The sequence below is a fragment of the Chrysemys picta genome, chromosome 9 (assembly GCF_011386835.1).
Source record: "Chrysemys picta bellii isolate R12L10 chromosome 9, ASM1138683v2, whole genome shotgun sequence".
Lineage (NCBI taxonomy): Eukaryota > Metazoa > Chordata > Testudines > Emydidae > Chrysemys > Chrysemys picta.
Window position 1 is genome coordinate 26,539,996 of NC_088799.1, and position 16,482 is coordinate 26,556,477.

At 36.8% G+C, this 16,482-nt stretch overlaps 1 protein-coding gene across 48 annotated transcripts in view; it reads right to left on the minus strand.

The window, feature by feature from the left end:
- MBNL1 (muscleblind like splicing regulator 1) overlaps positions 1–16,482 on the minus strand; it is a 198,739-nt gene that overhangs the window by 153,894 nt on the left and 28,363 nt on the right. For 25 of the 48 annotated variants that reach the window (XM_008165050.4, XM_065557873.1, XM_065557878.1 and 22 more), the window contains exon 2: positions 896–1,839. The exons of 16 other annotated variants lie outside the window; for them this stretch is intronic. In XM_008165050.4, coding sequence (XP_008163272.1) covers positions 896–1,069 — 174 coding nt within the window. In that variant the 5' untranslated portion in view covers positions 1,070–1,839. Of the gene's footprint in view, positions 1–895; positions 1,840–1,976; positions 15,161–16,482 lie in introns of those variants that run through there. 7 more of the 48 variants (XM_008165049.4, XM_065557887.1, XM_065557872.1 and 4 more) reach the window with 7 other exon arrangements.

Sequence of the window (16,482 nt, forward strand, 5' to 3'; positions counted from 1 at the left end):
CAAAGAGACATAATTTTTCTATCAGCCTCTGATTTATGACTCTGTGCAGTATTAAGTTACAGTCTGTGGGCTGGCTATTTAAAGTCTGGGATTATTTAATTAATAAAGAATGAAGAGAAGGAGCTGGAAATCTGTATGTTTCACAACGGACCCCTGAAACTAGAGATAGTTGAAAATACCAGTCCTATCCTTTACACAGTGTACCTAGCATATATTTTTTGGAAGTGGCAGTAAGTCTGTAACTTCGCTGTTATAGTTGTCCTTGCATGACTGGAGATACCTGGCTTTCAGTTACGTTTTCCAAAGAATGCATCACTTCTTTCATTAAATAATTATATTTGTAAGAAGGAAGGAAAAAATCATGGAAGTCCAAAAAATGAAAAAAAAGATGCTTTCAGAAGTAGCCATGCTAATTTATGAAGGAAAATACTAATCTCAAATGCACTGCCTACTGTCCAGAGCCAGCAACAATCCACATGCAGTTACAAGACAACAACAAATCATCATTTAGAACACATGGTTTGCATTTCCAGTCTGTTTTACTTATTTATTTATTTATGTAAAAGAATCTCTACTATGACTTTGCTATTTCTAAACAAAATATATGTTGCTTTTTACACCAGCTGCAGACCAATAACAATTTAGGGTTAAGGAACTAGTAACTGTAACCACACCAATTCCAGAGAGCCCGAACTCTGTTACAATTTTCCCCCCTTATTCTCCTCTCCCCCATCCCTTGAGAAAAACAAAACCAACAAATCAGCAATAAAAAAGCCATAAATCTCCATACTAGCACAGACAGCAATCCATATCTCCCAGACGCTATGGTTCTGCCGATTATAATTGCTTCATTCATTAACTATTTATCCTTGAAAAGAATATAATATTTACTCACTTTCAATGAATCAAAGCAGGCGATTACTCGTCCATTTTCAACTTGGCAGCTTTTCGATGGATGTGCAAATTTACATTCCGTGTCTGGTCGTGAGCAAGTCCCTCTTTGGAACTCTCTACACACTTCCAGTGTTAGCCATTTTGTGTCCCGAATTGGTGTGACACTAACAGCCATGTTTAGATTTTTTACAGGTAGTTAAAATTTTCAGTGAAACAAACAAACAAACAGCCAAACTGATAGATTGGAAATGATGAAAATGTCACCTCCAAAATACTTTTTTCCCCACACCCTACTTTAAAAGTACATGTAAAATTGTGTTGTCACAATATCAAAGAAAAGGTTTCCAACTAGAAATTCACAGCATGAAACTGCTAATGGAAAGAGGTTTTGTACTTAAAAGAAATGCTAGGTTCATAAGTAAGATGAATGTTAAAAAGTGTGGCCTGAAACTAGCCTTGTGCTCTCAGTAACCCATTCCGAGTGCCAATTTGGAGCCCAAAATGCAAGCATGAAAACGTGGCAGACCCTTTGACACAGAATTTCCAAGCTGCTTTCAGTAAAGTTGTCTGAAAGGTAATCTCCAACACAGCTGAATTTGCAATTGGGTTTTGTGGTGCAATCGGTATTGATTAGTTTGGCATAGACAGATGCAGCAGTTTAGAGCAACACTCGAGAATTTTTTTTTCTCTCCTTGATTTTCTGGCAGAAGATATCTTACTTTTTCAGCAAACTTATTTTTATACTAAAGCAGCCTAGGGCAATGCCTGATACTTAGAGCTTTTCTCTTGATTGTAAGTAGAAATGGGGGTGTCTGGGCTAGAGGTGGAGGGTGGATGTGCTGTCGTCGCAGTCTAGCTGGCAGCAAGCAAGGCAAAAAGCAGAGACTGCTCTAGAAGCGGTTCCAAGCAGCAGAGACGTCAGGAAAGGCACTTCTTAGTACCAACCTGTAGAAAAAACAAATACGTTAAAATTTACCAAGCAGCATTCCACTGAGGTCCCACAGCATAACAGCCTTGCCATGTGCTCCTAGACTACTATGCAGAATTATAGTCTGTCTGTCTCTTTCACACAAGATACTTACAGTGTAGCATATTGCAGCCAGCCATCGTAGATTTATTAAAAAAGGGGCCGTTTTCCCTTGTGAAGCAATGCATGATAGAGAGATAACCAATCACAGATAGTGTTGCAGCAATATTCTGGGCAGAAAGCCAATAGTGTGGGCTGTCTTATGAAAGGTCGCGCCTGTCAGACGTTCATTACTATGCTATAAGCACAGAAAATGTCCATCAGATGTGACTTATTCCACTGCAAGAGGACGAGCATGTGGGTTTTGAATTTACCCAACATGCAGTTAGTGGATTAAACCATGTTAGTTTTAAAACAGCCTCCAACACAAGCACAAGCGCCTGTAGAATCCCTACAGAAAAAAGCAAGCTTTCAAACTGCAGATTACTTTCAAGCTGCTTTCTCTCCAGTTCTGCCTTGAGCACAGCCAGCGTACCGTCTACTGTATCCGACACATGAATATAAAAGGAAAGGGGGAGTTCACAAATGGTACATTCTCCTGACCTAACCAATTCACTTCCTTCTAAACCATAAGTCCTGCCTCTCCACAGAAATCAGCACTTGTTTAATACTGTAAAACTATTCCATTCAGCCAGCAGACACTTTGTCAATATATCACCGGCAGGCTAGATATGAACAAAAGCACCCTTTATTCTGACCTTTCTCAAGGAAAAGCCCAGGTCATACAGGGAATATAAGAATTGCAGTGTTGTCAGGATGTCTGGCAAAACGTAAGTTAACCTCAGGGGAGAAAGTGATTCCATCACAGACACATTAAATATTAATCACAGAATTTGATTTAAGCAGCATGATGCACTTCAGAATGACACTCCTCTAAATAAAAGTGGTGGCGTGAGCTGATGCCTGCTGGTCTTAGCTTTACGTATATGCCTCTAACTCTGCACCTCTGAGAAACTTATATTCAAATGATATCTTTGTGGAAACAGCTAACTTTTCCTTATAATAGAAATGACATTCTTTGACAGAATAATTTGATGATTTTATTATTATTCTTCATAAAATCAAGACAACTGCAGCACGTCTTGCTACAGACAAAAACACATTAAAATTCATGAGTTTATTTCCTGATGTTTAACAGTTTCAAGCACAATCTTCATAGTTTAAATGAAATATATATTTATTTCCCAGGATTTAATTAGTGCTTCCTTTAAGACAAAAGCTTGTATTGAAGGCTATGAAATGCTTATTTATTCAAATGACCTCTGAGTTCTACTGGGAAAAGACCTATAGTTATTTACTATGAGTATCTTACTGTTTTAACAGACAGCTAGGCTTCCAGTGACATAAGACTACATTTGTTATTGTCTGAGTTTATTTTATGGACTGCCATAACATTAATAAAAAACTGCATATTGCAAGATATTACAAAAAAATGTTACTGTATGTATACAACTGCAAGCTTTCATATGTTAATATGGTAACTCAGCAGTTTGGTTGTTCGTTTCTATTCTGCAGGTCAGTAAAAAGAGAAGTATTGAGGAAAAATTCAGTTTGTCCATTTAACCTTATGTCCATGCTAAACAAGTTTTGCATTAGAAAACTAAACTTTGAAACTTTGAGAAAAGGACATTAGGAGTTGCTCCTCGTCAGCAAATCCAAGAGGGCAGATGATATTTTGAGCATTCAAATAATTTATAAAGAGTCAGTCTCCGAAAAAGACACCTGGATGCTGAATATAAAAATAATTCAATTAATAAACGGAACCCTCTTCCTCTTCTCAAATTAGGAGATACAGAAACAGAGGAAGTTAAAATGACCATGAAAAAACTAAGTTAAATATGGAAGACAAGTCCTGAAAACATCTTCAGAGAGCCCTCAACTGACATCCTCAGGAAATGAGTTCCTGACTGGGACCTAGCCCCTAGTCCTATTCAAACTGACAGTGAACAAGAACAATCCAGCTGATCTCAAATGACTTAATGGGACATAGGGCAAAAGAAGGTCCTGCAAATAACTCAATTCTAAATTATCTTATTTTGCAGCATGAGCCCTAACACATCCTGCACTTGTCCAATCTCTTTTAGGTGACAGAACGGCACACTTCTATGCTTCTAGTGCTACACCCCCATAAACAGCAGACTTTTCTCTTTCTACATTAGCATCACTGACAACATCAGCAGAAATGGAGCTCTAGAAACAGTGCTTGTCACTTTAGCATGGTTGCAAAGCAATAAAGAAGAGGGTGGTGGTGGGCTAGTTTGTTTTAAGCATACCAAAATAGACGGGGAATAAAACTGAATTGGAGACTAAAAGATATACCCCATAAATTCAATTGTAAATAGGGCTTGCTTTTCAGCGCATTCTTAACCAAGCCGATATTTTGTACAAGCAACCAGAAATATGCAAACAATTTTGGACACAATTATCCGCAGACACAATTTTCATTTATGATATATCTACACTCAGCAGGCTTGCCATGTGTTGTAGACCAAATCCATTGAGGTAACTTTTCTGTGGGCAGCATTAAATATTCAGATGTCCAACCGAATTAAAATTCAGGGGCAAACAACCCTGCATGCAACCTTGTGCCACTAATTATTTCCATTCAGACCTTGAGGATGCAAAAAAAGGCCAGGTTTTGATAATCGGGCCAATAACATATGTTGAGAGTATTCTCAATTTATCACAATTTTATGGTAGATGAATTTGGCCCTAATCAAGTTGACATGGTATTGCCTTATCCATTTGCATATCTATTGCCGACAACTGATTTGCCAATGTTTCATCGTGTTATGATAGTCTTGTATGGAAGAGCATAATATTTTATGGTGATATTTCATCACAGGCATTTCAGTCTCAGTATTACGTATGGGAGTAAAGCTAAAAATGCTTGAGCCAAGATGCTGTAGATCCAGTTGACAGGTGCCCCTCAAGTTATATTAAAGATGTGATATAGCCCCAATTATTAATTTTCCTGCTTTTGTCTATTTAACATAATACCCATAGTACAAACTATTTGTGCCTAAATACTGAGGTGTATTAGAACATCAGCTGATATACTATTTATGCCATACTATAAAGGGACTAAGGGCCATGTTTTCAAAACTACTTGCTTAAGTTGCCCCCCTTGAAACATGAGAGGACACATGCAAATCAGTAAGTGTGCAGGAAAATACGCATCTGTACATGAAAAATGGGCAACTGCTTATGCAAATGGCTATTTGCACAGGAAAGTACCGTTTTGCATGCACAAATAACGGAGTAATGATAATCTTGCAGCTAAAGCACGGGGCTGTGAGTTGGGAGATATGTGTTGGGAGATACTATTCCTGGTCTTGTAATGAACTTTTTGTGTGATCTTGGGAAAACCACTTATATTAATCTCTCTGGATGAAATCCTGGCCCGATTGAGTCAATGGTAAAACTCCCACTGATGTTCTTCATCTTACCATCTGTAAAATGAAAGTAGTAATACTTTCTCTCTCACAGAGGAGTCATGAGACTTAATTCATTAATGTTTGTAAATCTTCTGAGTGAAGGTGTTATACAAATGTCAAATAGTACTGGTAGAAATGCACATTTTACTGGTACAATTACTCGTTTTACTTGTGGATAGAATTTAATGAATATTTTTGAAAATACAGCCCTCAGAGTCAGTCTTAAAAATAATCTGCAAAGCAAAAACAAAGAGCAAATTAAGGCCAAATTTATGTGCTGAATGTCTCCACTAAACAAGCGGGGGGAGAGAGGGACGGTGCACAGTGCAAAAATATATTTACCAAACCTTCCAAGCTATTTTCCCCCTCCATGTGAAATTCTCTTGGTATTTTCTGGTTCAGTGAAGATATCCAAGAAGGCATCATTCTGTGAAATTTCAAATACCAAAGGACTGCATGGCTGCAATGAGACTTCACATATTTGTGATGACTCTTTCCAGGCTATCTCCACTTAACCAGGAAATACCACAGTAGCTTCAGGGAAGAAGAGTTAGACTTTTGTGGTGAAGCTCCTTAGAGGCCAGTTATTAGGGCATTCAGCACAAAAGGGTGTGCTTTCTCATTTTTGATGTGCACTTCACCTATAAATCTGAATTTTAATTTCCATGGTCTGTGACAGTCATTACTTTTTGGCAATCTTGTTGTTGTTGGTTTTTGCTCATCAATTATTCGGAATTTAAATGAAAACCAAAGAAAAATATGAACACGCCAGCTTTAAAAAAGCAGATGCAAGCTAAAGAAATGCAATAAAGACAAATAAAAGATGTACTTCTTTGGAGAGGTTTAAATACATATGTGGAGAGAAAATATATCCTTGAAAAATCATTCCTCAAGTGAAACTGATCAGATTTAACTGCCTGTTGAACTGGGTCAATGCAAATGGTTATGAATAGCGTCACAAATCAAAACAAGTATTCAAATGATAACTGAAAATGCTTAAAAGTTAAAGTTACACAGAAGAGGATCATGCAATTATGATTTCCAGTTTGTGATTGAATGTGTTCAATTTCTATCACTTCTCATTACTGTTACAAAGAAGTGTCATACGACTGGATTAACGATATAGTATTTTTCTATTCTCATTATAATTTGTCAAAGGAATAAGGTATCTGAATATGAATGGCTTATTTATACTGAAAAATACTCCCTGGGGAGCCATTGTTTTGACTCTTCCTATAATTGGAGTAGCTGGACATTCCTGTTTTCTCCATTTGCAGTTACAGAAGCCTTATAGAAACAGATGTACAGGCCAGACGCAATCAAAATGCCCAACACTAAAAAAGCTTAGAGTAGTGAGTGACACTATTTTGGGCTAAAAGAAGCAAGAAAAGCTAATCTCACTGTCATGATAATTGTCAGCAAGAACAGAATTATGCAACATGAATCTATCTTCATGACAATTCTAGTAAGAATGGGAAATGGAGTAAAATTAATATATTATTTACATTGTTAATGTAATCTCACATCTTGCAGTTGCCAAATTAGTCCCAATTTAAATCAAGAAATATAAAAAACTGACCAAATTATAGCATTTTCAAAATATCGCTGCCTAATGTAACGATTACCAATAAGATATCTAAACAATAAATGTGAAAGGAATGCAACAATTACATCATGGACCAAGTGAAAGATGTGATTATAGCAATGTCACAAGATTAAGTGAAAACAAAAAAGTAGGCTAATTATCAAACTGGCCACAGATTTCAGAGCTGATAGAGCGAACAACATGCGTCTTCAGTGTGCTCTTTCACAGAACTTGAAGTTATTCTAGGTGCTCTTTCTAAGTCTGAAATTTTGAAGTAAACAAGTCTTGCTGGATGACCAGAGAGATACAACTCGCATACTCACAACATTGTCAGAAAAGTCAATACCAAAAGAATAACATCAGAACTTCTTAGAAAATAGACATATCTGATAGGCATTGATTGGTCTAGATTTGTAGAAATTTTAGTTCTCACTAGACCCACAAGGCATCAGGTCCTAGAAAAATTAAGAGGCACATTTCTCATTTTGGCATTATGGAAAATATTGTTATTGAGAGCAGAACATAGTTTGCCAGTTCTGAATTGGAAGCTTTTCGGATGTAGTATGATTTCAAGTATATCGCTTTCAGCCCCTATCATCCACAAGGGAATGGGCTGGGAAAGAGAACAGTCAAGATTTATAAGAGAATTCGACAACAAAATGACCCCATATTAACTCTCCTGAGTTAGAAGACAACCTCCGCACTAAATTTATCAGGAGGAAGATTGTAGGATCAGGTTCCATACTTTAGTCTGTTTGAATTGTAAATATACAATTCAACATATGTTATATTAGAAACAATTTTAATGTAAAATAGTTTTTGTTTGGCACATATGTATGATCCAATGCCTTTTGAAGTTGATGTAATTCAGTGGTTCTCAAAATTTTGCATTGGTGACCCCTTTCACAAAGTAAGCCTCTGAGTGCGACCCCCCCCTTATAAATTAAAAACACATTTTTTATATTTAACACTATTATAAATGCTGGAGATGAAGTGGGGTTTGAGGTTGGAGTCTGACAGCTCGTGACCCCCCACAACACTCAGTTTGAGAACCCCTGATATAATCCTAGGATGCATCAGGTAAGGTATCCCCAGTAGAGACAGGGAAGTGTTAGTACCATTATACAAGACACAGGTGAGACCTCATCTGGAATAGTGTGCACAATTCTTGTTTCCCATGTTTAAAAAAGATGAATTCAAACTCAAACGGGTTCAGAGAAGGGCTACTAGAATGATCAGAGGAATGGAAAACCTACTTTATGAGAGGAGACTCAAAGAACTTGGCTTGTTTAGACTAATCAAACAAAGGCCGAGGAGAGATATGGTTGCTCTCCATAAATACATCAGAAGGATAAATACCAGGCAGGGAGAGGAGTTATTAAAGTTATAAACCAATGTTGACACAAGAACAAATGGATATAAACTGGCCATCAAACACGTTTAGGCTTGAAATTAGATGAAGGTTTCTAATCACCAGAGGAATCAGATTCTGGAACAGCTTTCCAAGGGGAGCAGTGGGGCAAGAAAATCTAACTAGCTTCAAGACTGGGCTTGAAAATGTATGGAGGGGACAGTATAATGAGATTGCCTACAATGGCATGTGACCCATTTGCAACTGGCTAGTGGCAAATATCCCTAGCAGCTGGAGATGGGACACTAGATGGGGAGACTTCTGAGGTGTCTGTCTGGTAGGTCATGCTGACATGCTCAGGGTCCAAATGATCACCATATTTGGGGTCGGGAAGGAATTTTTCCCCAGGTCAGATTGGCAGAGGCCCTGGAGGGTTTTCACCTTCCTCTGCAGTGTGGGGGATGGGTCACTTCCAGGTTTAAACTAGTATAAATGGTGGATTCTCTGTAACTTGAAGTCTTTAAATCATGATTTGAGGACTTCAGTAACTGAGCCAGAGGTTATGGGTCTATTACAGGAGTGGGTTGGCAAGGTTCAATGGCCTGCAGTGTGAAGGGTATCAGACTAGATTATCATGATGGTCCCTTATGACCTTAATGTCTCTGAGTCTATGATGGAAAACCTCTCATTGATTTCAGAGGGCTTTGTATCAGGCCCATGGATAATAAATGTTTCTAGTATTTTTCACAACCTATGAGACCCTAGAAATCAAACCATTTTTACATGAGTGCCTAACTATGGATTTGGGTCCCTAATTTAAGGCACTCAAGTTTGAACGTATTGTTTTATTATTACTGTGAATTTACCTTGCACTGACAGTGACCTTACAAAGAATGGATAAATGTAAAACCAAGGGCAGCTCCAAACATTATTTTTGAAACTCTACAACCCAAAAATTACTTGCTTGAATTCAGCCATGAACATTTTCTTTACACTAAGTCTTAATCAGCAGCTTTCTAGGACTCAATCCCCAAAATTAAAGTTCACAATAAAAACGTGAACTCATTCTTAACTATAACTGCCATTCTGGCACTGTTGTACAATTCCTGTAGTCCAATTTATTCTTAATTTATACTATTTAATGTTAATTTATACAAGTTAATGATATTTTCAACATGGAAAGCAATGTTGCACAAGCCCAAAATATATTTTTTCTTTCAAATGGCAACTACAATCTTACTATACCAATAAATAGGAAACTTCACAATAAAAATGAAAACCTAACTCTAAACAATTTTTTCATCCTATTGTACATGTCTGAGTGTATTCTAAAATTTGGGATTTTGGACACACACATTCACATATAATATCATCTAATTTATAGTGCATACAACAGAGCATCAGATGAAATAGAAAAATAAAAATATGTACAACTGAACTAGAAGGGCATATATACTGACTTCTATTACACCCTTCCATCTTGTAAGATATATGGGTACGTAACGGCATGCTGGAATGTGTTAGATTAGAGTCTATTTTTCTATTGATCTTACATACATATCAAACACAAATACATGATTTGGCTTCACTTAATATGTAAAAGGTGCATACGTATTGGCAACAAAACCATATCCATATTTCAATCCCTATAAATATGCACTTGATTTTGTAAATCATGTAGAATTTTGTATCAACTTGGCATAGTGGGATTTAAACCATGCTACAAGTAACATTTACAAAACAAATTAACAGACGGAGTTTTGTTGTTTTGTTTTTAATTACTACTGCATGCTAATAATTATTCTCAGAACTTCAACAACTAAAGCTTGTGTTTGGGAACTTTCTTAGTTTTTTAATTTTTTTGTTTAAAAAAACAGTTCCTTAAACTGGGTATTGAGCTCAGAGACATTACCAAAATCAGTCTCAAACTGTCAGATTGTATAATTTTGAAATTATTTACCCAATCTTATTAAAAATAATTGTATATTTGTTGTCCTCATGGGGACTAATGTATAAAACAAAAGAAGTTTTTAGACCACTCTATTTAAGAGATATGCTGTAACATAAAAAGGTAGATGGCTTTTCAAGAAGTAAAAATCCATTCACTATTCAAACTCTCACATGTCAAAAACATGTTTGATTAACCTCAAATGTAAACTTAAAAGTTCTCCTTAAGCCAAACGATTTAGGATACATCATTACAAAACAAAGTTGGAAGACTTTTCAAATTCTCATCCAGGATATCTAAATTATCTTTTCTAATCAACCATGCATTTATACCAACAGATCCTCCTTTGGTTAGAGAGCACACATGAAAAATGTAGGCAAAAAGCTTTTTTTTCAGAAAGTTGGAGCAGGGCATAGATTGGTATTTTAATAGATACTGTACAGTAGAACTTCAGAGTTATGAACACCTCAGGAATGGAGGTTGTTTGTAACTCTGAACAAAACATTATAGTTGTTCTTTCAAAAGTTTACAACTGAACATTGACTTAATACACCCTTGAACTTATGCAGAAGAAAAATGCTGCTTTCCCTTTATTTTTTTAGTAGTTAACGTTTAAACATAGTACTGTACTTGGGTTTTTTTGTTTTTTGTCTCTGCTGCTGCCTGATTGTACACTTCTGGTTCCAAATGAGATGTGTGGTTGGCTGGTCAGCTCGTCACTCTGGCGTTCATAACTTTGAGGTTCACTATAAATAGATACTTATGGAATTATTACCATAGCCCTATAATATAAAGATTTTAAGATTCAAAAGATAAGATTATTCAAATGAATGGAGCTATTTATTTGCAAAAAAGTAAGAATCTGCCTTTAAAGTCTTGTCTGATCTGGACATTAATGATCCTTTCAATCTTTTCATAACAGTAAGGTTGCACACAAGTGTGCTGGTCCAGAATTTATCTTTTCCCACAGAATGCCATATTCTGATTGTCTGCACCACACTTGTGCTCCCAACCACAGAGGTGCATTTAATGGTGCAGTGATTTTTGTACACATTTAACCCCTGATTCTGCAAATACTTATGCATGTGAGTAACTTTATGCGCATGAGCAGTCCCATTGAGTTGGGACAATTCACATGAGTAACTTTACTCATCCATAAATGTGTGTTGTGTTGAGGCCTTAAGCCCCAGTTCTGCAAACATTTATATACATATATGACTTTACTCAGTCTGACTGAAGTCCATTAGATATATCATTTTGATAATACAGAATTCCAATCAGGTTTATTTTTAAGACCAATTTTGGTGGTAGGTAAGAACTTATTGGCAACATTATTTAAAAGCAAATTACCAGGATATCAAAATATAACAATTGTGTATAGAGAATTATGGAACATAACCAGTCAGCTCTTAAATGACATACAGTTATGCATCTGAATATGTCATATGAGGCAGACATATAAAAACAGCATTCCACTATAAATTCTTAAAAAAATTATATTCAAATAGCAAAACTTTCATTAAATAGTATTGGAGATCTAAGAAAAACCAAAGTATTTCCTTGGAACTGTTGGACATCCATCCAACTGCTGTGTCTAGCAATTACAGCACAGAGTCAAGTGACCTGAGTTTTAGTGCTTGTCTACACAGTACCCTGTGCACACCAGCTGTGATGTAAATTCTAATGTGCACTAGCATGCTGCACACTATCTGGCCCATGTGGACCCTGTGGTGCGCACTAAAATTTCTCTAAATTAGTCCGTTTCAAAGAGCACTACATTAACATACAATAGGGAAGTTTTACTGTGTACCAGGAGGGTCCACACAGGCAGATTAGTGAGTTGGTGGGTATGGACTAAGGCACCATGTAAACAAGCCTTTAATCCCCAACCTTTGGCCTGATCCTGCACCATTATAGTTAATAGGAGCTTCCCTTTAACACAGAATTAAACCAATACCCTAGCATCGGTCTAGAGGATGAAGTGCTGCTGGGGAGGCTGTCATTTGGATGTTATGTAACACCAAGTTTCTGACCCCCTATAATTATTTAAAATATTACTTTTCACAAGAGAAAATCTGCTAATATCTAAGTGCTCATCAACGAATATATAAATTTCATTTAGAACAACTTGTTCAAATGTCCCCACTTAGTTGAAACTGAATATGTTGCTCTCAACTCCCTTTCCTAAAAGGGCTGCCATGTAGCATCGTTTGCACAGAATGGCTTTATTTCATCCCAGAATGGCTGCAATCCAGTAAGAGGCAAAATGATCCTGAGGTGATCACCCTGGATTCCCACTGGATTATGCTATATAAATGTCAAAAATACTACTACTATTAGTACTTATTGCTAGTAGCATTTGCTCGAGCCAGCAAGCCTCGCCACATAGCTCTGCTAATGCACCTGGCAACACCCACACTTTTCCAGTGCCAATCAGCATATTCCAGTCTTGCAGAATTGTGCCAAGTTGTGTATGGCGATATTGTTATGTGACTATATATGAACTAGAGACTTGGATGAGACCACCAAAAACATTTATTTTTGATGTACAAGTAAGTTGGAATTTGAACCTGGCCTCCCGAGGTTCAATGGGCTACTTGTCTAGCCTACCTGAAACCTATACATCTTTTCCCTTCCTTTACATTTTGTAATGAGCCAAATTCAGGAATCTAATTACACAAATATGTACTACTTCCTCGTCTTCAAAATGTGGTACAGTTCACATGCTCTTCTGGTCCTCCCTGGTTGTGGCCTTCCAGGTCAGGACCAGAGGTCATCAAAACATTTTAGTACATAGCACATGATCAACGGTCCTAGCAAGAGTGACGATTCATCACAGGTTCTTATGTGGGCAGCTTTATTTTACATCTGCTTTGAAGGCAAAAGGAAAACGGGCCTGAATTTGGTTATTAACAAATACAATGTAACACATTCTGCTCACTCCCAAAATAAAAACAGAATCTTCAACAGTCCGGGCATTTAATTAAAGAATAAGGGGCAAATACTGTAGCAACTATATGATCCTGCCAAAATATAGCAACGTTATTTGAAAACAGGAGAAACTAGTTGGCTGTTCAAACCGGTGCAAGCTGAATTTATGCTGCATTTATTGAACAAATCATTCAGACCAATTTCAAAGCTTTAGCATTTACCAATGCTAACGCACTCATATTGAAACAAAACGCTAGTATTTGTAGAATATTAGGAATTGCCAAGGCTCAACTTGTCCAGTATCCTGTCTCCAACAGTGGCCAGCACCAGATGATTCAGAGCAAGATGCAAGCAACAGAACTACAGGCAGATGTGTTGTAATCTGCCCTCCATGAGGGTCTGATCCTAATCCCTAATATGTACCAGTATTTCAGCAGCTGTAGTTCATACTATAGTATGTATGTACTGTAGTTCATAGTTCAAATTAAAAACTGAAATGAAATATTGACACTAGATTAACAGATTCTGAGGCCAGAGGTGACCATTGTGATCGAGTCTGACCTCCTGTATAGCATAGACCATAGAATGTCCCCAAATTAATTTTAGAGCATATCTTTTAGAATAACATCCTATCTTGATTTAAAAATGGTCAGTGATGGAGAATCCACCATGACCCTTGTTAAATAGTTCCAATGATGAATGATTCTCACCATTAAAAAATTTCATTTTATTTCCATTCTGAATGTCTAATTTCAAAGTCCAACCATTGGGTTGTTATATCTTTCTCTGCTAGACGGACCAGCCCATTATTAATATTTTTTCCCACGTAAATACTTATAGACTATAACCAAGACTTATTGAAAATTGTCATTACCAGCCCAGCAAGCTCCTCTGCCAGCTCTTATAAAACTCTTGGATACTGTACTATTTACATTCTTTTTATACCCATTTGATGTACACCTCTACCCCGATATAACGCGACCCTATATAACACGAATTTGGATATAACACGGTAAAGCAGTCCTCTGGGGGGGCGGAGCTGCGCACTCCGGTGGATCAAAGCAAGTTCGATATAACGCGGTTTCACCTACAACACGGTAAGATTTTTTGGCTCCCGAGGACAGCATTAGATTGAGGTAGAGGTGTATTTGTTTCAATTTTAAAAACTGCAAACATTTCAGTAGCTGGAACTTTTTACATAGGACACACTAAGTCAGTGCAAAACATTTTCAGTTTAATGTATGGAGATATATATATATAGCTGTATGACTCCCATTAACCTTAACAGGAGTCACACAGCTAAACGTTCTGAATGAAATTTACCCCAGCAGCTGTGGTAGGGTAGGATATGGGGATGAATGCATTTTAGTTCAAAACTTCAACTTCTCTAAGTATGACAATGTCTGAAGTAGAATATCTTGTATATTACAATAACTATTGTACTTTCATTATCATATATTCTATTTTGTTAGTTGTACTAAATATACCCATCTGGCATATTAAAAATCCTATTTGTGGATTAATAAAAAATTACTGGGAATCTGAAATCAACATTTGTATAAGACTCTGAAGCCTAGATATGACTTTTTTGGTTTTTAAACTTCCTTTAGTTGATTCTTAGGTATACTGAGAGGCTACTGATATTTGAATACAGTCCTAAATATCAGTTTCCATTGGCTGAACAGAGTTCAGTCCAAACATAGGCATCATTATTATATAGTATGCTTAACTTTGAAAACAGCAGTAGTTTCACTGATTTCACTTAAACACATGAATAAGTGCTTTCAGGATCAGGGTCTAAGAATTTTAGGGAGTCAGGATAAAGCTCCTAATTAGTCAACACTGATAAGGAACAAAAGAACTAAGAGATGGAACTGTTCTTTTTTGAGATGAAAAATCTATAGGACTCAATCCATCAGGACTCAGCCACTTTAGTTTGAAAAGGAAGAGATATGGCTAATTAATACATTTATATTTATTATATAGCAATATAAAATGTATATATATAAAATTATTTGAGGAGCAAAACATCACTTTGTATTGGACCCACATCATTTGTGTATTACACAAAATCACTCCTAGGCTCATATCTGGAAGTTGGTCTATATTTAAGTTGCACTCCTTAATAAATCAAGCATGTGCCAAAAGAAAGGGAAAGCACAGTGGAAGGCAAAGTCCAGTGCCAACACCTTCCCTCCCCACCCCCATGTCACTATTAAGCACACAAAATCTCTTGCTTGTGCCTTCCGGGTCTCTGCTAACAGCCATTTCCAGGTTATGGATCTGGATGGTTGTAACCAGCTGCACTGATCTATTTATGGTAGCAGTATGGCTGGGAGCCATCTGAACTATCTTCTGAGCTTCTCAGAGTATCGCTCAGATCAGAATATCCCGCCCAATCAGAGGTACTTCTCAGGCAAAACCAACAGGAACACCCCACACTTTTTTCCCTACATCTTTGCATCCCTTGTAATTGAATACAACAGCATTGTTGTGTCACTTCTGCTTGTTTATTTCTCAGGACAATTTATGTTTTGGAATTCATCATTTTGACACATAGCTGCGTTTGACCCTGGTAACAGTACTCACTAACAGTTTGCTTTAAAGCAGGATACCTGTACCCAAGACTCTCATGGTCTCAATAACACCAAGACATTGTTTCCAAACAGCCTGTCTTTTGACAGACATAAGCAAACTGCGTTCTCCCCCTCTCCACAGAGATACTCTGTAGGTAATCTTTTTTGTAGTCAACAACCAAGATACAATGCATGTCACCCTAGTGTAACATAGATGTAGGCCCTTCCTGCAGAAGAAATGGTCCTTGCAGCTTCATATAAAATATGGTTTTACCACATTTCTTAGTGAAATGGGCCATCTAAAGTTATATTCATTAATGTAAACTTGCCATAGGATCATGAATAGAAATCAAATATATTTAAAGAACTTGAAAGAAATATCTAAAAACTAAAGGTTACATTACACAAATACTATTAAAGTATTATTTATTTATTAGAACTTTATTAATATTGTTAATGTTCTATGCCATTTGCAATCTAGTTCCTGGCTAGACTGATTTATTAAAATAATTGAAAAGATAGCATTTTAAGATGCTAATGCAGAAAAGCACTTAGGACCAGATTTTGGCATTGTTGCATTCAGCATTGCAATGGTGTCTAAATCCCCTGACAGTCAATGTGATTTAGGCTCCTATGTGCCCAAATCCCTTTAAAATAAGGGATTTAGGCTCCTAAATCAGTTAGTAATGCAACATTGAGCACAGCACCAGCTAAATACCTTTAAAAATCTGGG